At 36.0% G+C, this 20,375-nt stretch overlaps 2 protein-coding genes across 2 annotated transcripts; both read left to right on the top strand.

Annotated features, from left to right (window-relative positions):
• Positions 1 to 4,701: 4,701 nt before the first annotated feature.
• Positions 4,702 to 8,019, top strand: LOC108434046 (extracellular calcium-sensing receptor-like). The gene is made up of 6 exons (XM_017708959.1): positions 4,702 to 4,916; positions 5,050 to 5,341; positions 5,513 to 6,304; positions 6,473 to 6,697; positions 6,815 to 6,938; positions 7,112 to 8,019. The coding sequence occupies exons 1-6, from the start codon at positions 4,702 to 4,704 to the stop codon at positions 8,017 to 8,019; spliced, it is 2,556 nt and encodes an 851-aa protein (XP_017564448.1).
• A 6,965-nt stretch (positions 8,020 to 14,984) lies between these two features.
• On the top strand, positions 14,985 to 18,332 carry LOC108434089 (extracellular calcium-sensing receptor-like). The gene is made up of 6 exons (XM_017709002.1): positions 14,985 to 15,199; positions 15,350 to 15,641; positions 15,790 to 16,581; positions 16,758 to 16,982; positions 17,082 to 17,205; positions 17,425 to 18,332. Exons 1-6 carry the CDS (start codon positions 14,985 to 14,987, stop codon positions 18,330 to 18,332), a joined length of 2,556 nt encoding a protein of 851 aa, XP_017564491.1.
• The last annotated feature ends 2,043 nt before the right edge of the window (positions 18,333 to 20,375 follow it).

Here is a 20,375-nt window from a genome sequence, read left to right as displayed (position 1 = left end):
TCATAATGAAACCAGAAATGAACACTAAAAAGCAACTTATGAATAAAGCGCCAGTTAACTGAGCTGCACTTTCACTATTAAAATGGCTTCATATAAAGCACATGGCCCTGAAAACTGTAATGTTTATATGTTTACATGCTGAAAAATTTTGATAATATTTTATTTTGGAATATTGCCAATGAAATTGTTTTTTTTTTTTTTTTTGTAAGGCAGACAAAATGAATAAGAGTGCTTTAATGTGAACATTTTAGAGAAACTTACTGACTGAATTTTCTTAAATTGGCCCTAGGAACCAGGGGTAAATATTGTCTACAACACCATTATAGCCATTTCATTTACTATTTAAAGTAACTTGTAAACCTATATCTGTCTTTTGAGTTGATAACAACGGTAAAACTGAGCAAAAATAACATTATAATAAAAATATAATAATAATACTAATAATACTAATACTACTAATAATAATATGTTGAAAGGCTAAAACCCTATTCCACAATTATAATAAAAAAAAATATGTCTCAGGCATCAGGCAACAGAGAAAAAGCTTCTGCTGACTACACCAAATCTACTTGAGAATCATCTTCACTGAAAGTAATAAGACAAAACAATTACTTTTTTGTACAAAGATCTTGATATGTACACTGTCACAAATGTGCTTACATTTGAATAGGGACAAAGAAATCAGCACAGAATCATGTATATTTATTTTTACTTGTCATAGCTTTGCCTTATTTAAAATGGTTCAACATTTTACATGGATGTAGTTGTTTTGTCAAAATCTGTAATTTTCGCTTTTGGCATATTTCTTATTAGTTGTTTTATGTTAAAAAATATATGTCTACTTTTTCAACTTACCTGAAACCTGATCATTTATTATGGAACCATTTAGTTTATTAGCATTAAACTATTAAGCTAGCATTTAGGTCATTACAGTAGCTATAGTAGCTCAGACATTTTTCCACATAAGAAACCACTGTGTTATTGGTAGCACTTTTCACAATCCATATGGTCACCAGTAGTTAGAAACATCTTGATAGCAATAACAATTAATTAAAAAAGACCATTATGCTTTAAAGTGCTGAATGACAAAGAGCAAGGAAATTACCAAAAAAAGGATGGATACAATTAGAGGAATAATTATTCAGTCACTCATAAACTTGAAGACCAAAACAGAAGACAGGAATATTCTGGAGAAACATAATCCATATGGTTGTTATGACTCAGAAATAACTTGACAGCACTGAACAATACAACCACTAGTACTACTACTACTACTACTAATAATAATAATAATAATGATAATAACAACGATAATAAAGCAATAAGCTATGAGAGGCAGTGCAATGCTACGATTTAATCTCAAGAAAGATTTTCTTAGTTCTCTAAAACTCTTCTCCTGTAATAAAACCACAGGCCTCAAGGCCTTTAAATGCGGAGGTGAAATTTCCCTGTTGTGGGACTAATAAGGGTCACTTAATTAATTAATTAATCAATCAATCAATCAATTAATTAATTAACTTAAGTATAGCCTCAAGTGGCTTACTGCTGCTATATAACCATGGGCAACACGACATATAAAATATACAATTTATCAGATTATTATTATTATTAACAATAATCTACATACATGAGTATTCCACCAAGAAATACAACTCCATTTCCAAAAAAGTTGGGACACTGCGCAAAATGTAAATAAAAACAAAATGCAATGATGTGCAAATCATTTGAGAAATCTTATTGTTTTTTTTTTTTAATATATGCCGATTTTGAATTTGATGCCAACAGCACGTTCCAAAAAAGTTGGACAAAAGGCTGGTAAAGTTATGAAATGGTAAAAAAAAACACACACATCTGGTGGTTGATTGACTACTGGTCAGTAACATGACTGAGTATAAAAAGAGCACCTCGGAGAGGCTTTCAGAAGTAAAGATGAGGACGGGTTCACCACTCTGTGAAAGACTGCACAAGCAAACAGTGCAAGAATTCAAGAATAAAGTTCAAGAACTTTTGCTTTTCATCATGTATGGTACATAATAACATTATTGGATTCCAACAATTTGGAGAAATCTCTGTATACAAGGGACAAGGCCCAAAAACAGTATTTGCAGTATTTGTGCCTCAGGTCCCACTGCATGAAAAACGCACCTGAATTTGTAGTGCAAATCACTCAGCTCGTTATAGTGCACAGTATAAAAGTCAGTATTCATGATGGTATAGGAGAGCGTTAACGCACACGGCATGGGAGATGTGCACATCTGTGAAAGCACCATTAATGCTGAATATGTCGCTGCTGTCAGAACAAAACCTTGTATCTCCAAAATTTGAACTTTACAGGAGAAGAAAAAAACCTACTTTCATTTTCATGTAAGTATATAGAACCAGATGTTTTTCCAAGTCATTTTAGGCCACTTCCTTTGGTCCAGTCATCATGAATTGTACACACAGTGTAAAGAGCAACAGACATTTTCAAATTATGTCAAAAACTGAAAAACACCAAATATGGAGATACGAGGTTTTGTTCCCGACAGCAGCGATATACATGTTTTGGCAACACATGCTGCCATCCAGACTTTTTTTTTTCCAGGAAAGGCTTTGATTATTTCAGGAAGACATTGTCAAACCACATTCTGCATATATTACAACAGCATTGCTCTGTATTAAAAGAGAATGTTTAGTACAGCTGGCAACAAGGCGGACCCAGTAAGTAGCCAGCAAAGAACGGAGGTTTAGGCCATAGTGCATTTTATTTAATTAATTTATGTATTTATTTATTTTTTTTATTTTATGAGAATTTGCAACTATTATTTTCAAGGCTATAGGCATACAAATTTAATTTAAAGACCATACAAGAGACTATTATCGTTATACATGTTTATGAATGTATTGTTCAATAGACATTCTTCATCATAATAGTGTGTGTAGATTATTACAATATTGGTAAGCATACAGTTACAATCTTCAGTTTCACCTTCATAAGCTTTCTGATGAATTCTGCTTTGTTGGGTGTATTCTGTAGGGTTGAGACAATACAATTTGGCATTGGCTATTGTGTGCATACTTGGCAAGCCAAAGGACATAAGCAAGCTGATTTGCAAACTGAGCTACAGAACAATATAAATTAATGGTCCAAACTCTGATTAGGGAAACACTGACATCTACAGAATACCTGTAGAGTTTCATAGTTTTGCTGAAAGCTACGGAAACCTGAAATAACTGCAAAGTGTTTAATAACAGCCTCTGTATTTATGTGTTTTGTCAACTGAACATGTGGTGTTTATTCAAATTAGAAATTAATTTATTGTGGTTACTGATACATTCTATCCTCTTTCTATCTCTCTATCTACACAGCTGTGTGAAAATAAGCCTTAACTGAGTTAGGCATTAAGAAGACAGATGTAAGGGTGAAATGAGCAACTCTGATTTTGTGTTGGCAAGTATTTCAAACAACTGCACTTGGTTGAACAGTCACAGTTATGAAATGAAGTTATTTGAATATTTTTAAGTGAGTGAGATTATTATCAGGGACTTGGACATTATCTGAGGCTATTAGGCTGGAAATATTCAACATAGTAGAGTTTAAAATTCTAGACTATAATCACACGTATTGGAAGGAGATATCAGGATTGACAGTTGTACCTTTAATGATAAAGCACAAGGGAGTGAAACATTTTAATTGTATTATACTAATAATCAAAATAAAAGAATGAGGAGCAGACAACAAATTTTAGTGAGCTTTGTTCCCTTCCGAATCAATAATGCTACTTCTTTTGATTTAAACATGAAATCTTACATAGTACAGCTTTAAATAACATAAAGGACATCAAGGAAAAAATAGAGCAATCTTGATCTGGCACAGGCTCAGTAGATAGAACAGATGTGCGTTCAGCAAAACAGATTAGCACAAAAGGCTACTGATGCTGCATAGAAGGCAGAAGCACTAAATGAAAGCATATGGCTGGTCAGATATTAGAGCTTTCAAGAGAAAATTCCATTAAAACAGCAAGAACCTGGAAACTGACTTTAGGCATCCTTAGATGGCAAAGTCTTAAGTGATCACTAATAGCCAAAGCTGCAAATAGAGACATCAATTACCCTTTTCAAGAGATACATATTCTAGCATTTAACATACTTTTCAGTTAATTACCATGACTGTTTAATACATGTTCAATAAAGATATAATCTTTAAAATAGGCTGCTGGTGTTGAAACCTAATTTTTCATGCTTAACAGGCCATTATATGATGTGTAGGAGCAGGCCACATTAGAGCTGGTAGGTGAGGTCGTTATACAGTCTATTGTAAGAATATATAATGCTAAATACTCCAACACTCCTCTAACACTGCATTTAATGAACACACAACACATTAATTTAAAAGGGATTAAAAGAACATTTGGATATTTAACTACAAATGTAGAACATAAAAAAGAATAATATAAAATTACAAACAGAAAAAGGAAAAAAAACGTGTTAAATAAAAATTTAAAAAAAAGACAGCACTCGAAAAATGCAAACGAACAAACAGAGATGGAGAGCTGCTCACATTTGAAAGTCACACCTCCTTTGATTGTGGTCCTAACATTACCGTGGAGAATTTGCATTTGTATCGTTATAAATATCACAAATCCCTCTGTCAAACCCACTTGAAGCATCAGACCTTCTATATACTCAATTATTTTTCCTACTCAAGAATTAAATAGGTGGATGGAGTCTGTCTTTACTCTCTTGCATGTGGTAATGGCTATGGTTAATTTTTCCAGCACAAATGGGAATTTCTGTAGGCTGCAAGGAGATCCTGTATACCCACAACTTTCTAAGGATGGTGATATCATAGTTGGAGGGATTTTTCCCTTTCATAGAACTTGGGAAATCACAGATGTGTCCTATGTGGTCAAGCCATCACCACTAAACTGCATGAGGTAAGTAGTAAGACAAACAGATTTTGAGATTGAGATTTCCAAATATGAATGGATATGGATGATGTCAAACAGTTACGTTACACAGAATTAATAAAACACTGTGTGTGTATTTCTGGTTGTCTCAAATCAAAAGTCTTGATTTCAGAGACTTCCAGCTATCACAGTCCTTGATCTTTGCAATAGAAGAGATTAACAACAGCTCCTCTTTACTCCCTGGTGTTTCACTGGGCTACAAGATCTATGACACTTGTACTTCTGCAGCTATGGGGGTTAAAATGGCTATGGTACTTCTTAATGGAAATGAGAACTTAACTTTGAATGAGCAATGCACAAAGCCAGCACAGGTGCTAGCCATAATTGGCGAGACACAGTCATCAGTTTCAATGGCTATCGCAAAGACTGTCGGAACTTTCAGCATTCCCTTAGTAAGTATTTATTTGATCATTTTTGTCATTATTATTACTATTACTTTTTTTTTCTTCAAAATTATAAATACCAAAAATTTGTTTGTTTTAATGTTAAACGCAGTTAATATCTGGCAAGAAAAAAAAAGACTAAACATAATCCCCAACATACGTGTGTGAATCTGTTTTTAGATCAGTCCATATTCCACCTGCGAGTGTCTCAGTGACAAAAGAATATATTCATCATTTCTCCGCACTATTCCCAGTGATTATTACCAGAGCAGAGCACTGGCAGAGATGGTCAAGCAGTTTGGCTGGACCTGGGTGGGCGCAATCAGAAGAGATGATGATTATGGTAACAGTGGAATGGCTGCTTTCACTAAGGCTGCAGAACAGTTGGGCGTTTGTTTAGAATATTCCCTTCCATTTTTTAGAACCTATTCACAAGAAAAAGTGCTGAGAATAATCCAGCAGATCAAAAGCTCTACTTCTCGAGTGATTGTGGTATTTGCAACTCATTGGGACTTGGAGATTTTGCTGAATGTATTTTATGAGCACAACATTACTGGATACCAGTGGGTCGGAAGTGAGGCTTGGATCTCTGATTCAAATATAGCCAGACTGGATAAGCACAAAATACTGCAAGGAGCCATAGGGGTAACTATACCGAAAACAACAGTGACGGGTCTGAAGGAATTCATTCTGGATATACATCCACTGAAATCTGCAGGCAGTGCCATTTTTACTGAATTATGGGAGACTTTGTTTAAGTGCAAGTATAAAGTGCAGAATGACTCAGAACATACAGTACTGTGCACAGGACAGGAGGGACTGTCTGAAATGGACAATGAATTCACAGACATGACCCTGATGCCCATTTTCAGCAATGTATATAAAGCAGTTTATGCTGTTGCCCACACTCTACATGACCTTCTTGACTGCACACAAACATGTCCTACAAAGAAACAGCCTGATCCTCTCACGGTAAGTAAAGAGTTTGTTGAAGAACAGATCTTTGACTAAATGTTTCACAGCTTTGGCACATGTGTGTAGTACTAATAAATAAAAAAATCAGCTAAAATGCTGCACTTTAAGGAGTCAGTGTTAAGCTCCTTGACATATAATTTAAACTTTTTTTTTCTATTCTGTCAGTTTCTAGAACATCTGAAAAGGGTGCACTTCAAAACCAAAGAAGGTGAAGAAGTTTATTTTGATAAAAATGGTGACCCTGTGGCGAAATATGAAATAATAAATTGGCAAACTATTGAAGATCAACATGAGTTTGTCACTGTTGGACTTTATGACTCTTCTTTCCCTGCTCACAGTCGATTAGCAGTAAAAATGGCCTCTATTGTGTGGGCTCAAAATACAAATCAGGTACAGGGATAAAACTGTTGTTCTTTCTCAGCAAAACATGCATACTTCATATAAATTTTCATATATTGCATGAAATAAATGTCTTTTTAGGTCACTGAACATTTACTTTGATCACAGGTGCCGGTGTCTGTGTGCAGTGAGAGCTGCCCTCCAGGCACCAGGAAGGCTGTGCAGAAAGGAAAGCCTATCTGCTGCTTTGACTGTATACCATGTGCAGAAGGAGAGATCAGCAATATGACAGGTACAAACATTCACAAAAGCTGAAACAAAGTATTGTTGGTATTACAGAAAAATATGCAAGTTTTTTTGGGATAATTAAGTCTAAACTGCTTGTCTCCATGTTTTGAAAGAAGATAATGTCTACCTAATACATATAATGTTTTGTTATTCATGTTACTTTTCTTTCTCTGACAGACTCAATTGAATGTGAACAATGCTACCAAGACTACTGGCCAAACCAACACAGGAATGAATGTGTAAAGAAGGAAATAGAATTCTTATCATTTGAGGAAACGATGGGAATTTTGCTGACAGCTGTTTCAATCACTGGTACACTTCTGACAATAATAATAGCAATTATATTCCTTAGATATAAAAATACCCCAATAGTCAAAGCAAACAACTCAGAGCTGAGCTTCCTGCTGCTCTTCTCTCTGGCTCTGTGTTTCCTCTGTTCACTTACTTTCATTGGTCGGCCCTCTGAGTGGTCCTGTGTGCTGCGTCACACAGCGTTTGGGATCACCTTCGTCCTCTGCATCTCCTGTGTTCTGGGGAAAACAATAGTGGTGTTAATGGCCTTCAGAGCTACACTTCCAGGCAGTAATGTCATGAAATGGTTCGGGCCTCTACAGCAAAGACTCAGTGTTCTTGCTTTCACTCTCATACAGGTCCTAATTTGTGTGCTTTGGTTGACAACATCTCCTCCTTTCCCCTTCAAAAATATAAAGCACTACAAGGAAAAGATCATTCTAGAATGTCAGTTAGGTTCAGCTATAGGTTTCTGGGCTGTGCTGGGTTATATAGGGCTATTGGCTCTACTGTGTTTCGTTTTAGCTTTTTTGGCTCGGAAGCTGCCTGATAACTTTAATGAAGCCAAGTTCATCACATTCAGCATGCTCATATTCTGTGCAGTGTGGATCAGCTTCATCCCAGCTTATGTCAGCTCTCCTGGAAAGTTCACTGTAGCTGTGGAGATATTTGCCATTTTGGCTTCAAGTTTTGGTTTGTTATTCTGTATTTTTCTCCCAAAGTGTTATATAATTATAGTGAAACCAGAAAATAACACTAAAAAGCAAATTATGGGTAAAGGCACAGTTAAGTGAGTAGCATGTTCACTATTAATATGGCTTCATATAAAGCATATAAACAATACAACAGTAATCTTGATATGCTATCATTTGAAAGCTCCTTACAAATCCCTGCATGTGCTTTTATACCATGAATTTCTTGTCTACATTTGTACATTTTGCTTATTGCACTGAGTGGGATCCAACGCTCTGATGTTGCACTGGTTTATAATTTAATACACTATTTTAATTAAATTATAAGGATAACAGTGCAAGTTTTTATCAAAAAAATGAAGCACTAGTTAATTATGGTTGATAAATGTACTTTCATTATTTCTTTGTTTCTCGGGTCACTCTATCTTCACTGCCTGTGCAAACGTGAACCACTTTATTTATGAAATAAAAACATGATTCTGATGCCCCATTTCAGTGATCTATATAAAACAGTATATGCTGTTGTTCATTGCCTACATCAAGAAGCTGCCTGATAACTTTAATGAAGCCAAATTCAACACATTTAAGATGCTCAAATTCTGTGCAGTTTGGATCACTTTCATCCAGGCTTGTGTCAGCTCTCCTAGAAAGTTCACTGTAGCTGTGGAGATATTTACCGTTTTGGCCTCAAGCTTTGGCTTGTTATTCTGTATCTTTCGTCCAGAGTGTTACACAATCATACTGGTGTTTGAACTGAACATTTTAAAAGTTGCACTATGTAAAATGTGGGGTTTTAGAGAACTCTGGAACTGTGGAACTGCAGCAACAGGCAGAAGAACATTTTGTTGAAGGAGCATTTAAAGAGAACACAGTAATATTTTTGGTGAAAAATGCATCTTCCAAGGATGCAAGTCAATTATCTACTATTGTTATCATATCTTTAAGAGTCTAATGTTGATTTTGCATTTGAGAGTTAAACACTGAACTACTTTTTGAGCCAGTGCAAATAATGTCGATATGTAAAGATGTGTGACAGCTTCTAAAAAGTGCCACAAAATCTGATCTGACACCTCTGACATTTTAATGGCTATTTCAGGTATTAATGGCAGAGGTGGTAAATAGAGAAGTACATTTTTTTTTAGGTATTCTTTTATTTTTTTTACTATCTGTATTTGAGTTTTTTTGTCACTTAATACTTTTTACTTGTACTCACTGCATTTCAAAAGAAAATGCTGTACTTTTGTATAACTTCATTTATAAAATAGGCTGGTCAATTTCATTGTAATGATCTATTTATTTATCCAATGAAGCACAAATAGGCATCCTACGAGATGTGAATCAGCAGAGGAGGAAGCCGAGTGAACATGTATGATTAGCTATGTTCACTGCTTACAGGCCCCAGCAGTGAGCAGGCCAGAAAAGCAAGAAAAATCAACAGATGAGAAAATGGAATCCACAGAAAGTGACAGCACTGAATCACCAATTAATATGGATGTCGAGTCTGAATAAAACCTGCATTTATGGTCTTTCTCAGAACAGTCATGAGAATTTGGGGTTGGGTACTGCAAATTAATGAATAAACACAACACAAGAACACTAAAACTGTAAATGTTACATCCAAATGTATATTTATAGTAACATAGGCAGCCCTTGTCTCAAATGATACAGCCCTGGGACTGTGATTGAAACTCTAACAGCAGTTTAGGAAAACTATTTAATTATTTACCTAGTCTTATGTTATCCTTTTAAATAGCACTGGTTGGAAATTTGGACATTTAACTAAAATCCCTGATGTAAAAATTAGTATGACATAATAATAAATACAACTACAGAGAGATGGTGAACATGAAAAATGTAAACATTTTAAGAAAACTGCACAAAGAACATGTTAAAAGCTATTTAAAAAGAGATAAAAGAGATAATGAGGCCTACTTCTCTTAAATTATTGCTGCTTACACTGGAAAGTCAAACTTAACTGTGTCCCAGCAGGGTAACATTACCATAGAGGATCTGCATTTCCATCTGTATAAATATACAAATGCTTCATGTTAAACCAATTGAAACACCAGACCTTGTATATTCTCAATATCTTTACTCAATAGTAAAATAGGTTGATGGATTCTATCTTTACTCTCTTGCATGTGGTGATGGCCATCATCAATTTTTCCAGCACAAATGGGACTGTATGTAGTCTTCAAGGAGAGCCTGTTTATCCACTACTTTCTAAGGATGGTGATATCATAATTGGAGGGATTTTCCCCTTTCATAGGACTTGGGAAATCACAGAAGCGTCATATATGGTCAAACCATCACCACTGAATTGCACGAGGTCAGAAGCAAGACAAACTAAAATGTTCTGACATTGAATGAACATGTATTATTTTACAGTTATATTTCACAGTAGCCTCTATTTGTCATCCTTAAAATGTCTGTGCAAATTTGGGTCTTTTTTCTTTTCTTTTTTCCCAATCCAGCCTTGATGTCAGAGCCTTACATTTTTCACAGTCCTTGATTTTTGCAGTAGAAGAGTTACAATAGTTCCTCTTTACTCCCTGGAGTCTCACTCTAGATCTATGATACATGTACTTCTGCAGCTAAGGCGGTCAGAATGGCTCTGGCACTCGTTAATGGAAATGAAAACTCAACCTTGAATGAGCAATGCACAAAGTCAGCCCAGGTGCAAGCCATAATTGGCGAGACATCATCATCAGCATCAACAGCTATTGCAAAGAGTGTTGGTCCTTTAAGCTTTCCAGTAGTAAGCTTTTGTGCATTTTTTGACAGTAGTATATCCATTGAAATAATAAAAGCATTAAAACCTATGAAAACCACTGCATAACTTCATGGTAAATGTAGCTAAAATGTGGCAAAACATTATGACTGAGCGTAATCCCTTTTCCCGCTTTTAGATCAGGCCTTATTCGACCAGTGAGTGTCTCAGTGACAAAAGGAAATATCCCTAATTTTGTGCACTATTCCGAGTGATTATTAGCAGAACAGAGCACTGGCAGAGATGGTCAACCAGTTCGGCTGGACCTGGACCCACTTATTTTTTACTGGAACGTATTTTGTGAGCACAATACTGTATGTATCTCACAAACAAGTGTACTGTACACTATGTCACTATTCATCACTTCTTCTTTTAACAACACTCTGTAATCATTTAGGAACTGATGAGACACTGCTGTAGTTTTGACAGTGAAATGTTTTCCTATTCTTGGTTGATGTAGTTGCTGCAAGGCGGAAATCACTTCTAAACAAAAAGAACACAAAGGTTTGTGTCATGTTTGCCAAAAAACATCTAGATGACACCCCAAGAGTTTTGGGATAATATTCTGAGGACTGATTAGTCAAAGGGGGAAATTTTGGGGTCTCATTACATCTGTCATAAAGCTAACACCATACCCAGCATGAGAACATCATTCCAACAGTTAAAAATGGTGATGGTAGCATGATAGTCTGGGGCTACTTTGCTTCTGCAGGACTTGGACAGCTTGTCATAATTGATTGAAACACAAGTTGTGCTCTCTGAAGCTCAAGCGCAGTTGGATTATGCAGGAGGTCAATAAACCAAAGCACACAAGCAAGTCTACTTCTGAGAGGCTCAAAAGGTTTTGATGTGGCCCAGTCAAAGTCCTAACTTGAATTATACCACACTCCACTGTACAAATATTATCAGAAAGAGTGGACACAACTCACAAGGAGAATAAGTCAATTAAGGAAACTGGTCTTGAAATTCAGTGCTGCGGCACACATAACAATCTCACATTCACCGTGACTGAAGAAGAGAAGGCTGACGACCCTCACAAAATAATGAAAAACTTCACGCAATGTATTCTCACACTTCCTTCTGAAACTGTAAACACACTTTCCTGTTCACAGACTTGGTACCAAAATCAAAACTTCTACAAGACCCATAATAGAAAAAATGGAATATTTTGAGCAAAAAGTTAGTTAAACAAAAACTAGTTAAAAGCAGATGAACGGAAGTGACAGGGACCATGAAAGATTTTTTCCTAAGACGTTTCTTAAGGAAATAAAGAACAAAAAAATCTTTTTGGACTAACTTTATTTGGATGGTCTCCTATAAATAATCTACAGTTATTTAAATGATTAACAAACTTTCTGGCGATAATCAGTTGAGTCTCAACAACAGTAAGGTTAGGGTTAAATAATCACAGTATAAATAACGTGAAGGAACTGTAGATGTTTTAAGATGAAAATTCATTTCTCAGCCGCGACGCATGAATGGTTGATGTTTGTGTTGTGTTTTCACATAATATAAATGTCTGAACTGTCTGTTTATTACTCATATTAACTTTATGTAGATGACAAACAGATCACTAATAAAATTTTCACTAGCTGCCTTGATTGCTGACTTTTTCACCAGGTGATATAGCACTATATAAAGCACAAGAGATGTCTGTGTTCACAAGATTAACCTACTCAACGGATTGCAATTAATCTGTCAGAGTTAAAACTAGACTTGTTGATTTGTTTATTAGCCTTGATTGTATATTATAGCATAGACACTGCATTTCTTTACTGTTTCTGCACAGAAACTGCTGGCATGCAGTGCGTGGCACATGTCAGAAATGACCCAAAGCATACCTTTTCACTGCATGCACACATTACCACCTTGTGACACGTGACTTTCATGGCTGTGTGAATGGCTATACTGATTGACGTAGGAGCGTACTGCACGCAGCACTGTGTGGCACATCCTGGTGTAAAATGGGCTTCAAATATAATGCACAAAAATGTCTTGAACACCACCATTGTTGTGATCACATCAACACTTTAAAATACTCAAACACATATATTTAAGTCTGTGATTCTAACAATCACTCACAGACATATTTTTATTAAAATCTAAACACAAGTAAACTTTTTAATTTTCTAACCAAGAATATGCAAGAAACTGGTTCACTTACTTAAATCACAAGCTGATGTGTGGTGCTTACAAAAAACGTACGTCTATCAGAGCATCAAACATTGAGATGGCCTCAATTTAATGAAATATTTCCCTTGATTTATAACTCTTCTAAGTCTATTTGATGGCTGAAGATTAAGTAACTTACACAGACGAGAATATAAATATTACTCACCTGTTTACAAAACATGCTCAAGAAGAGTTTTTCTTATCTAGTAAACCTGTAGCATCTCCAACAATAAAATAAACACCCAACTGTAATCATTGACCACGCCCCAGTCTCATTTTACTTCACCTGCTGGAAATCCACGCTGCCTGCAACCAGATGGTGCTTAATGAAGGCAGGGGTAGGTTTTGTTGCTATCTGTTGCAGTGTGAGCAAGGACTCCTCTGCTGAGTTCTTTATAACGGGTACTGAATTTTTATTTTGTTTTAATTGATTTACCAGGTATTACCCTAACTTGTTATTGTGTTTGAAGTGTATATGTATTAATTAATTTATTTATTTTAAGTTAAGTTGCAACTGAAAATAATTTAATTCCAGTTGCAATTCTTCTTTTTGGTCTTGAGCATATTTATCAGTGAGATCTTATTTTCTTTTCCAAACTGTTTTTCTTTTCCTTTGTGTATGATGACTAGAAAATGATTTTCCAAAATAACTAGTTACTCAATTAATCGGAATGAATCTTTCATGATCCCTAATAATGAGGGAACTTGTAATGTTACATCCCAAACTATCCCATGCCTTCTCTATGGGCAATATTAATTACCTAGGCATAAATATATCCTCCAAGACGTCAGCTGCGTTTTCTCAATTTCAAGCCACAACTGAAAACAACAGAGAATGATTTACGGGATAAACTTCCTGATTTCTCTGCTTAGAAGAATAAGAAATGTAAAAATGCCGATCCTTCCAAAAAAAAATTACCTATTCATGAGGATCCCTGTTCAATGACTCAATTGCGGGTTCCAATCACTGGACCCTGCAGTACCACAGTTCTCCTGGAGAAGCAAAAAACCTAGAATCAAACTCAGTACACTTTAAAAATAAATAAATAACTAACTACAAGGACCTGATGCACTGAATTTTCACCCATATTATCTATCACGATATACAATATATCTACATCGGGGCAGACATCAGACACTCCAAAGAAAAATATTATTCAGGGTTAGAAACAGAACAAGAAGCCTGCAAGGAATTCTCCTTATCAGACTTTCTACTTTTCAAGCACATAATAAAAAGCCATTCATGTTTCTCAATTCTGTCATAGCCACAACGATGAACTATGAAGACCAGCAATTCTATAGATATTACGTGCTGGAAATCTAGTACATAGCAATATTATCCAAAGTGATTGCTCCTACTAGAGCAATAGCTTTAGAAAATAGTCAAATGGCAACACACACACACACACACACACGCACACACACACACACACACACACACACACACACACACACACAAATACATACACCAACATATTGCATCTTTAAATGTTTACCTGCCACAATTACTCCACAACAAAAGCAGTAGTCTGTCCTACCTTGATGTGTCATGTTAATTCTGATTCATCTTCAACATTTACGGCTCTGTCTGTCTATCCCACATTGTGTGTGTGTGTGTGTGTGTGTGTGTCTGTGTGTGTTCATATGGGCCAACACAGTTTTTTATTGATCTGTGTCATTTAATATCTACTATTATTATTTATCATTGTTGTGATTATTGTTACAGTTGTTATCATTGTTTAAGCTGTGGCAGTCAGAGAATGTAATAAAATAAAGTTGTCCTCCAAAGGGGGGGTGGGGAGTGGGGGGTTAGTATGACATAATAATAAAAACAACCTCGATGAAAAAGAAAAAATGCAAGGTTTTTAACAAATCTATACATAAGAAAACAATAAACAATACAAAGGAAAAAAAAAGGAAAATGAGACACTGAGGCCCACCTCTCTCAAATTAGTTCTGCTCATATCTGAAAGTCACACCTCCTCTGACTGTGAGCCCAACAGTTCCCAACAGGATTTGAACTTCTATCTGTATAAATAGTACAGATCCTTCCTGTCCAAGCAGCTGAAACATTAGACCTTGCACAAACATAATCACTATATTTACTTAGTAATTGAATGGGTGGATGGATTCTATCTTTACTCTCTTGCATGTTGTAATGACCATCATCAATTTTTCCAGCACAAATGGGACTGTATGTAGTCTGCAAGGAGAGCCTGTATACCCACAACTCTTCAAGGATGGTGATGTCATAGTTGGAGGGATTTTCCCCTTCCATAGAAGTTGGGAAATCACAGACATGTCCTACATAGTCAAGCCATCAACAATGAACTGTATGAGGTAAGTAGCAAGACATTATGATTTTTTCTTAAATTAGAAAAACAATCTGTATTATTTTAAACAGCTACATTACACAGCAGAAAACTGCTAATATTTGTCATCTTCATGTAAAATGGACATGTATATCTGTTTTTCTTTCCCCTGATCCAGTCTTGATTTCAGAACTTTCCAGTTTTCACAGTCCTTGATTTTTGCAATTGAAGAGATAAATAACAGCTCCTCTTTACTACCTGGTGTAACACTGGGCTACAGGCTCTATGACACATGTAGTTCTACGGCTATGGGTGTTAGAATGGCTATGGCACTTGTTAATGGGAATGAGAACTCAACGTTAGATGAGCCCTGCACAAAGCCAGCACAGGTGCAAGCCATAATTGGTGAGACACAGTCATCAGTTTCAATGGCTATCGCAAAGAGTGTCGGACCTTTCAGCATTCCCTTAGTAAGTATTTATTTGATCATTTTTGTCATTATTATTACTATGAAAATATAATAACTGTTAAAAAATAGAAAATTTGAAATTACTTAAGATATTGATAAAAAATGACTGAACATAACACATGATGTACCTATTGTATATCCGTTTTCAGATTAGTCATTATTCCACCTGCGAGTGTCTCAGTGACAAAAAGAAATATCCATCATTTCTGCGCACTGTTCCCAGTGATTATTACCAGAGCAGAGCACTGGCAGAGATGGTCAAGCAGTTTGGCTGGACATGGGTGGGCGCAATAAGAAGAGATGATGACTATGGTAACAGTGGGATGGCTGGATTCACTGAAGCTGCAGAACAGCTGGGCGTTTGTTTAGAATATTCACTTCCATTTTTTAGAACTTACTCACAAGAAAAAGTGCTGAGAATAATCCAGCAGATCAAAAGCTCTACTTCTCGAGTGATTGTAGCATTTGTCACTTATTGGGACTTGGAGATTTTACTGAACGTATTTTATGAGCACAATATTACTGGATATCAGTGGGTGGGAACTGAATCTTGGATCTCTGATTCAACCGTAGCCAGACTGGACAAGCACAAAATACTGCAAGGAGCCATCGGGCTAGCTATACCTAAAACAACAGTGACGGGTCTGAAGGACTTCATTCTGGATATAAATCCACTACAGTCTGCAGGCAGTGACATTTTTACTGAATTCTGGGAGACTTTGTTTAATTGTAAATATACAGTGCAGAATGACTCAAAAGATACTACAGTATGCACAGGACAGGAGAAGCTGTCTGAAACAAACAACGCCTTCACAGACTTGTCTTTGATGCCCATCTTCATTAATGTGTATAAAGCAGTATATGCTGTAGCCCATACCTTACACAACCTTCTTGGCTGTACGCAAACATGTCCTACAAAGAAGCAGCCTGATCCTCTCACTGTAAGTTTAAAATCTGTTTAAGCACAGATGTTAGAGCTTAACAGCTCTGGTACAAGCGTTACCACTAATCCATAAAAATCAGCCCATGCTATACATGCAGTCATGTTAGACATTTTTACAAAGCAGCAAGTGTTAATATCTTCCAAATGTTGTAATTTAAACTTTTGTTCTGTCAGTTTCTAGAAAATCTGAAAAGGGTGCACTACAAAACCAAAGATGGTGAAGAGGTTTATTTTGATAAAAATGGTGACCCTGTGGCAAAATATGAAATAATAAATTGGCAAGCTATTGAAAATGACATTGAGTTTGTCAATGTTGGACTTTATGACTCTTCCTTTCCTGCTTTCAGTCGATTAACAGTCAAAATGGCCTCTATTGTGTGGGCACAAAAAATACATCAGGTAAAAATAAAATTGCAGATTGGTCTCAAAAAAGCATGCATACTTTATAGAGAGTTTCATTTGTATATTGAGGTTTTAAACATTTTTGTTTGATCACAGGTGCCGGTGTCTGTGTGCAGTGAGAGCTGCCCTCCAGGCACCAGGAAGGCTGTGCAGAAAGGAAAGCCGATCTGCTGCTTTGACTGTATATCATGTGCTGAAGGAGAGATCAGTAATATGACAGGTACAAACATTCACAAAAGCTGAAACAAACAAAGTATAGTTGGTATTACCGCTGTTACTACAAATGAGTCTGTTTCAAGTCTAGAATTTATTCTTCATGTTTTATGAGATAAAAAAGCCGATACGATAGTGGTAGTACTGTATCTAATGTATTCCTTCTATTACTTTCCATGTGCATCTATATTTTTTGTTTTTCATGTCATTTGTTTTTCTCTGACAGACTCAATAAAATGTGAACAATGCTACCAAGACTACTGGTCAAATACACACAGGAATGAATGTGTGAAGAAGGAAATTGAATTCTTGTCATATGAGGAAACGATGGGAATTTTGCTGACAGCTGTTTCAATTATTGGTACATTTCTAACAATAATAATAGCAATTATATTCTTTAGGTATAAAAATACCCCAATAGTCAAAGCCAACAACTCAGAGCTGAGCTTCCTGCTGCTTTTCTCTCTGGCTCTGTGTTTCCTCTGTTCACTTACTTTCATCGGTCGGCCCTCTGAGTGGTCCTGTGTACTGCGTCACACAGCGTTTGGGATCACCTTCGTCCTCTGCATCTCCTGTGTTCTGGGGAAAACAATAGTGGTGTTAATGGCCTTCAGAGCTACACTTCCAGGCAGTAATGTCATGAAATGGTTTGGGCCTCTACAGCAAAGGCTCAGTGTTGTTGCTTTCACTCTCATACAGGTCCTTATTTGCATTCTTTGGTTAACAACATCCCCTCCTTTCCCCTTCAAAAATATAAAGCACTATAAGGAAAAGATCATTCTAGAATGTCAGTTAGGTTCAGCAGTAGGTTTCTGGGCTGTGCTGGGTTATATAGGATTTCTGGCTCTTTTGTGTTTTGTTTTAGCTTTTCTAGCTCGGAAGCTGCCTGATAACTTTAATGAAGCCAAGTTCATCACATTCAGCATGCTCATATTCTGTGCAGTTTGGATCACCTTCATCCCAGCTTATGTCAGCTCTCCTGGAAAGTTCACTGTAGCTGTGGAGATATTTGCCATTTTGGCTTCAAGTTTTGGTTTGTTATTCTGTATTTTTCTCCCAAAGTGTTATATAATTATAGTGAAACCAGAAAATAACACTAAAAAGCAAATTATGGGTAAAGGCACAGTTAAGTGAGTAGCATGTTCACTATTAATATGGCTTCATATAAAGCATATAAACAATACAACAGTAATCTTGATATGCTATCATTTGAAAGCTCCTTATAAATCCCTGCATGTGCTTTTATACCATGAATTTCTTGTCTACATTTGTACATTTTGCTTATTGCACTGAGTGAGATCCAAATGGAATTATGAACTAATTAAATGAAAATTAAACTATTTTGGTTCACTGATTACTTTTTAAATTAAATTATACATTTTTTATCAAAAAATGAAACACTACTTCATTATGGTTGATAAATGTACTTTCATTATTTCTTTGTTTCTCGGGTCACTCTATCTTCACTGCCTGTGCAAACGTGAACCACTTTATTTATGAAATAAAAACATGATTCTGATGCCCCATTTCAGTGATCTATATAAAACAGTATATGCTGTTGTTCATTGCCTACATCAAGAAGCTGCCTGATAACTTTAATGAAGCCAAATTCAACACATTTAAGATGCTCAAATTCTGTGCAGTTTGGATCACTTTCATCCAGGCTTGTGTCAGCTCTCCTAGAAAGTTCACTGTAGCTGTGGAGATATTTACCGTTTTGGCCTCAAGCTTTGGCTTGTTATTCTGTATCTTTCGTCCAGAGTGTTACACAATCATACTGGTATTTGAACTGAACATTTTAAAAGTTGCACTATGTAAAATGTGGGGTTTTAGAGAACTCTGGAACTGTGGAACTGCTGCAACAGGCAGAAGAACATTTTGTTGAAGGAGCATTTAAAGAGAACACAGTAATATTTTTGGTGAAAAATGCATCTTCCAAGGATGCAAGTCAATTATCTACTATTGTTATCATATCTTTAAGAGTCTAATGTTGATTTTGCATTTGAGAGTTAAACACTGAACTACTTTTTGAGCCAGTGCAAATAATGTCGATATGTAAAGATGTGTGACAGCTTCTAAAAAGTGCCACAAAATCTGATCTGACACCTCTGACATTTTAATGGCTATTTCAGGTATTAATGGCAGAGGTGGTAAATAGAGAAGTACATTTTTTTTTTAGGTATTCTTTTATTTTTTTTACTATCTGTATTTGAGTTTTTTTGTCACTTAATACTTTTTACTTGTACTCACTGCATTTCAAAAGAAACTGCTGTACTTTTGTATAACTACATTTACAAAATAGGCTGGTCAATTTCATTGTAGTGATCTATTTATTTATCCAATGAAGCACAAATAGGCATCCTACGAGATGTGAATCAGCAGAGGAGGAAGCCGAGTAAACATTTGTGATTAGCTACGTTCACTGCTTACAGGCCCCAGCAGTGAGCAGGCCAGAAAAGCAAGAAAAATGAACAGATGAGAAAATGGAATCCACAGAAAGTGACAGCACTGAATCACCAATTAATATGAATGTCGAGTCTGAATAAAACCTGCATTTATGGTCTTTCTCAGAATAGTCATGAGAATTGGGGGTTGGGTACTGCAAATTAATGGATAAACACAACACAAGAACACTAAAACTGTAAATGTTACATCCAAATGTATATCTATAGTAACGTAGGCAGCCCTTGTCTCAAATGATACAGCCCTGAGACTGTGATTGAAACTCTAACAGTAGATAGAGACTTGATGAAGCTGAAGTTAGCTTCATTTCCCTGTTCCACCTTAAATAATGCAGCCTGTAGGGACATTTGGATGGAGTCACTACACATAAGACATAAACAGACAATAGATATGTTTCATCCTGCCATGGCAATATGCTTCTTGCCTACAATAATTAGATTTTGTTTTTAAAGATTGCTGTGCTGTTTTTCCTCATCTTGGCACATGAGCGGTTTGATTTTACGTTCATCTTCATTTAGATCTGCCCGACGGGGCAGCAACCTGCGCTTTGGGGTTTGATCATTTTTAGGTTTTAAGTGTGTAAATCTTTGTAGGTTTAACTGTGTACATCTCAGTTGGCTGATTTTAACTGTTTTGCATTTTTGTAGGCAGATCTTGTGTCTATGGTGAGCACGCTTTATAGTAAGAGTGATGCAGATGGTTGTGTTTGTGGAA

The sequence above is a fragment of the Pygocentrus nattereri genome, chromosome 7 (assembly GCF_015220715.1).
Source record: "Pygocentrus nattereri isolate fPygNat1 chromosome 7, fPygNat1.pri, whole genome shotgun sequence".
NCBI lineage: Eukaryota > Metazoa > Chordata > Actinopteri > Characiformes > Serrasalmidae > Pygocentrus > Pygocentrus nattereri.
The sequence above is the reverse complement of the archived record's forward strand: the minus strand, read 5'-3'. Positions and strand labels throughout refer to the sequence as shown.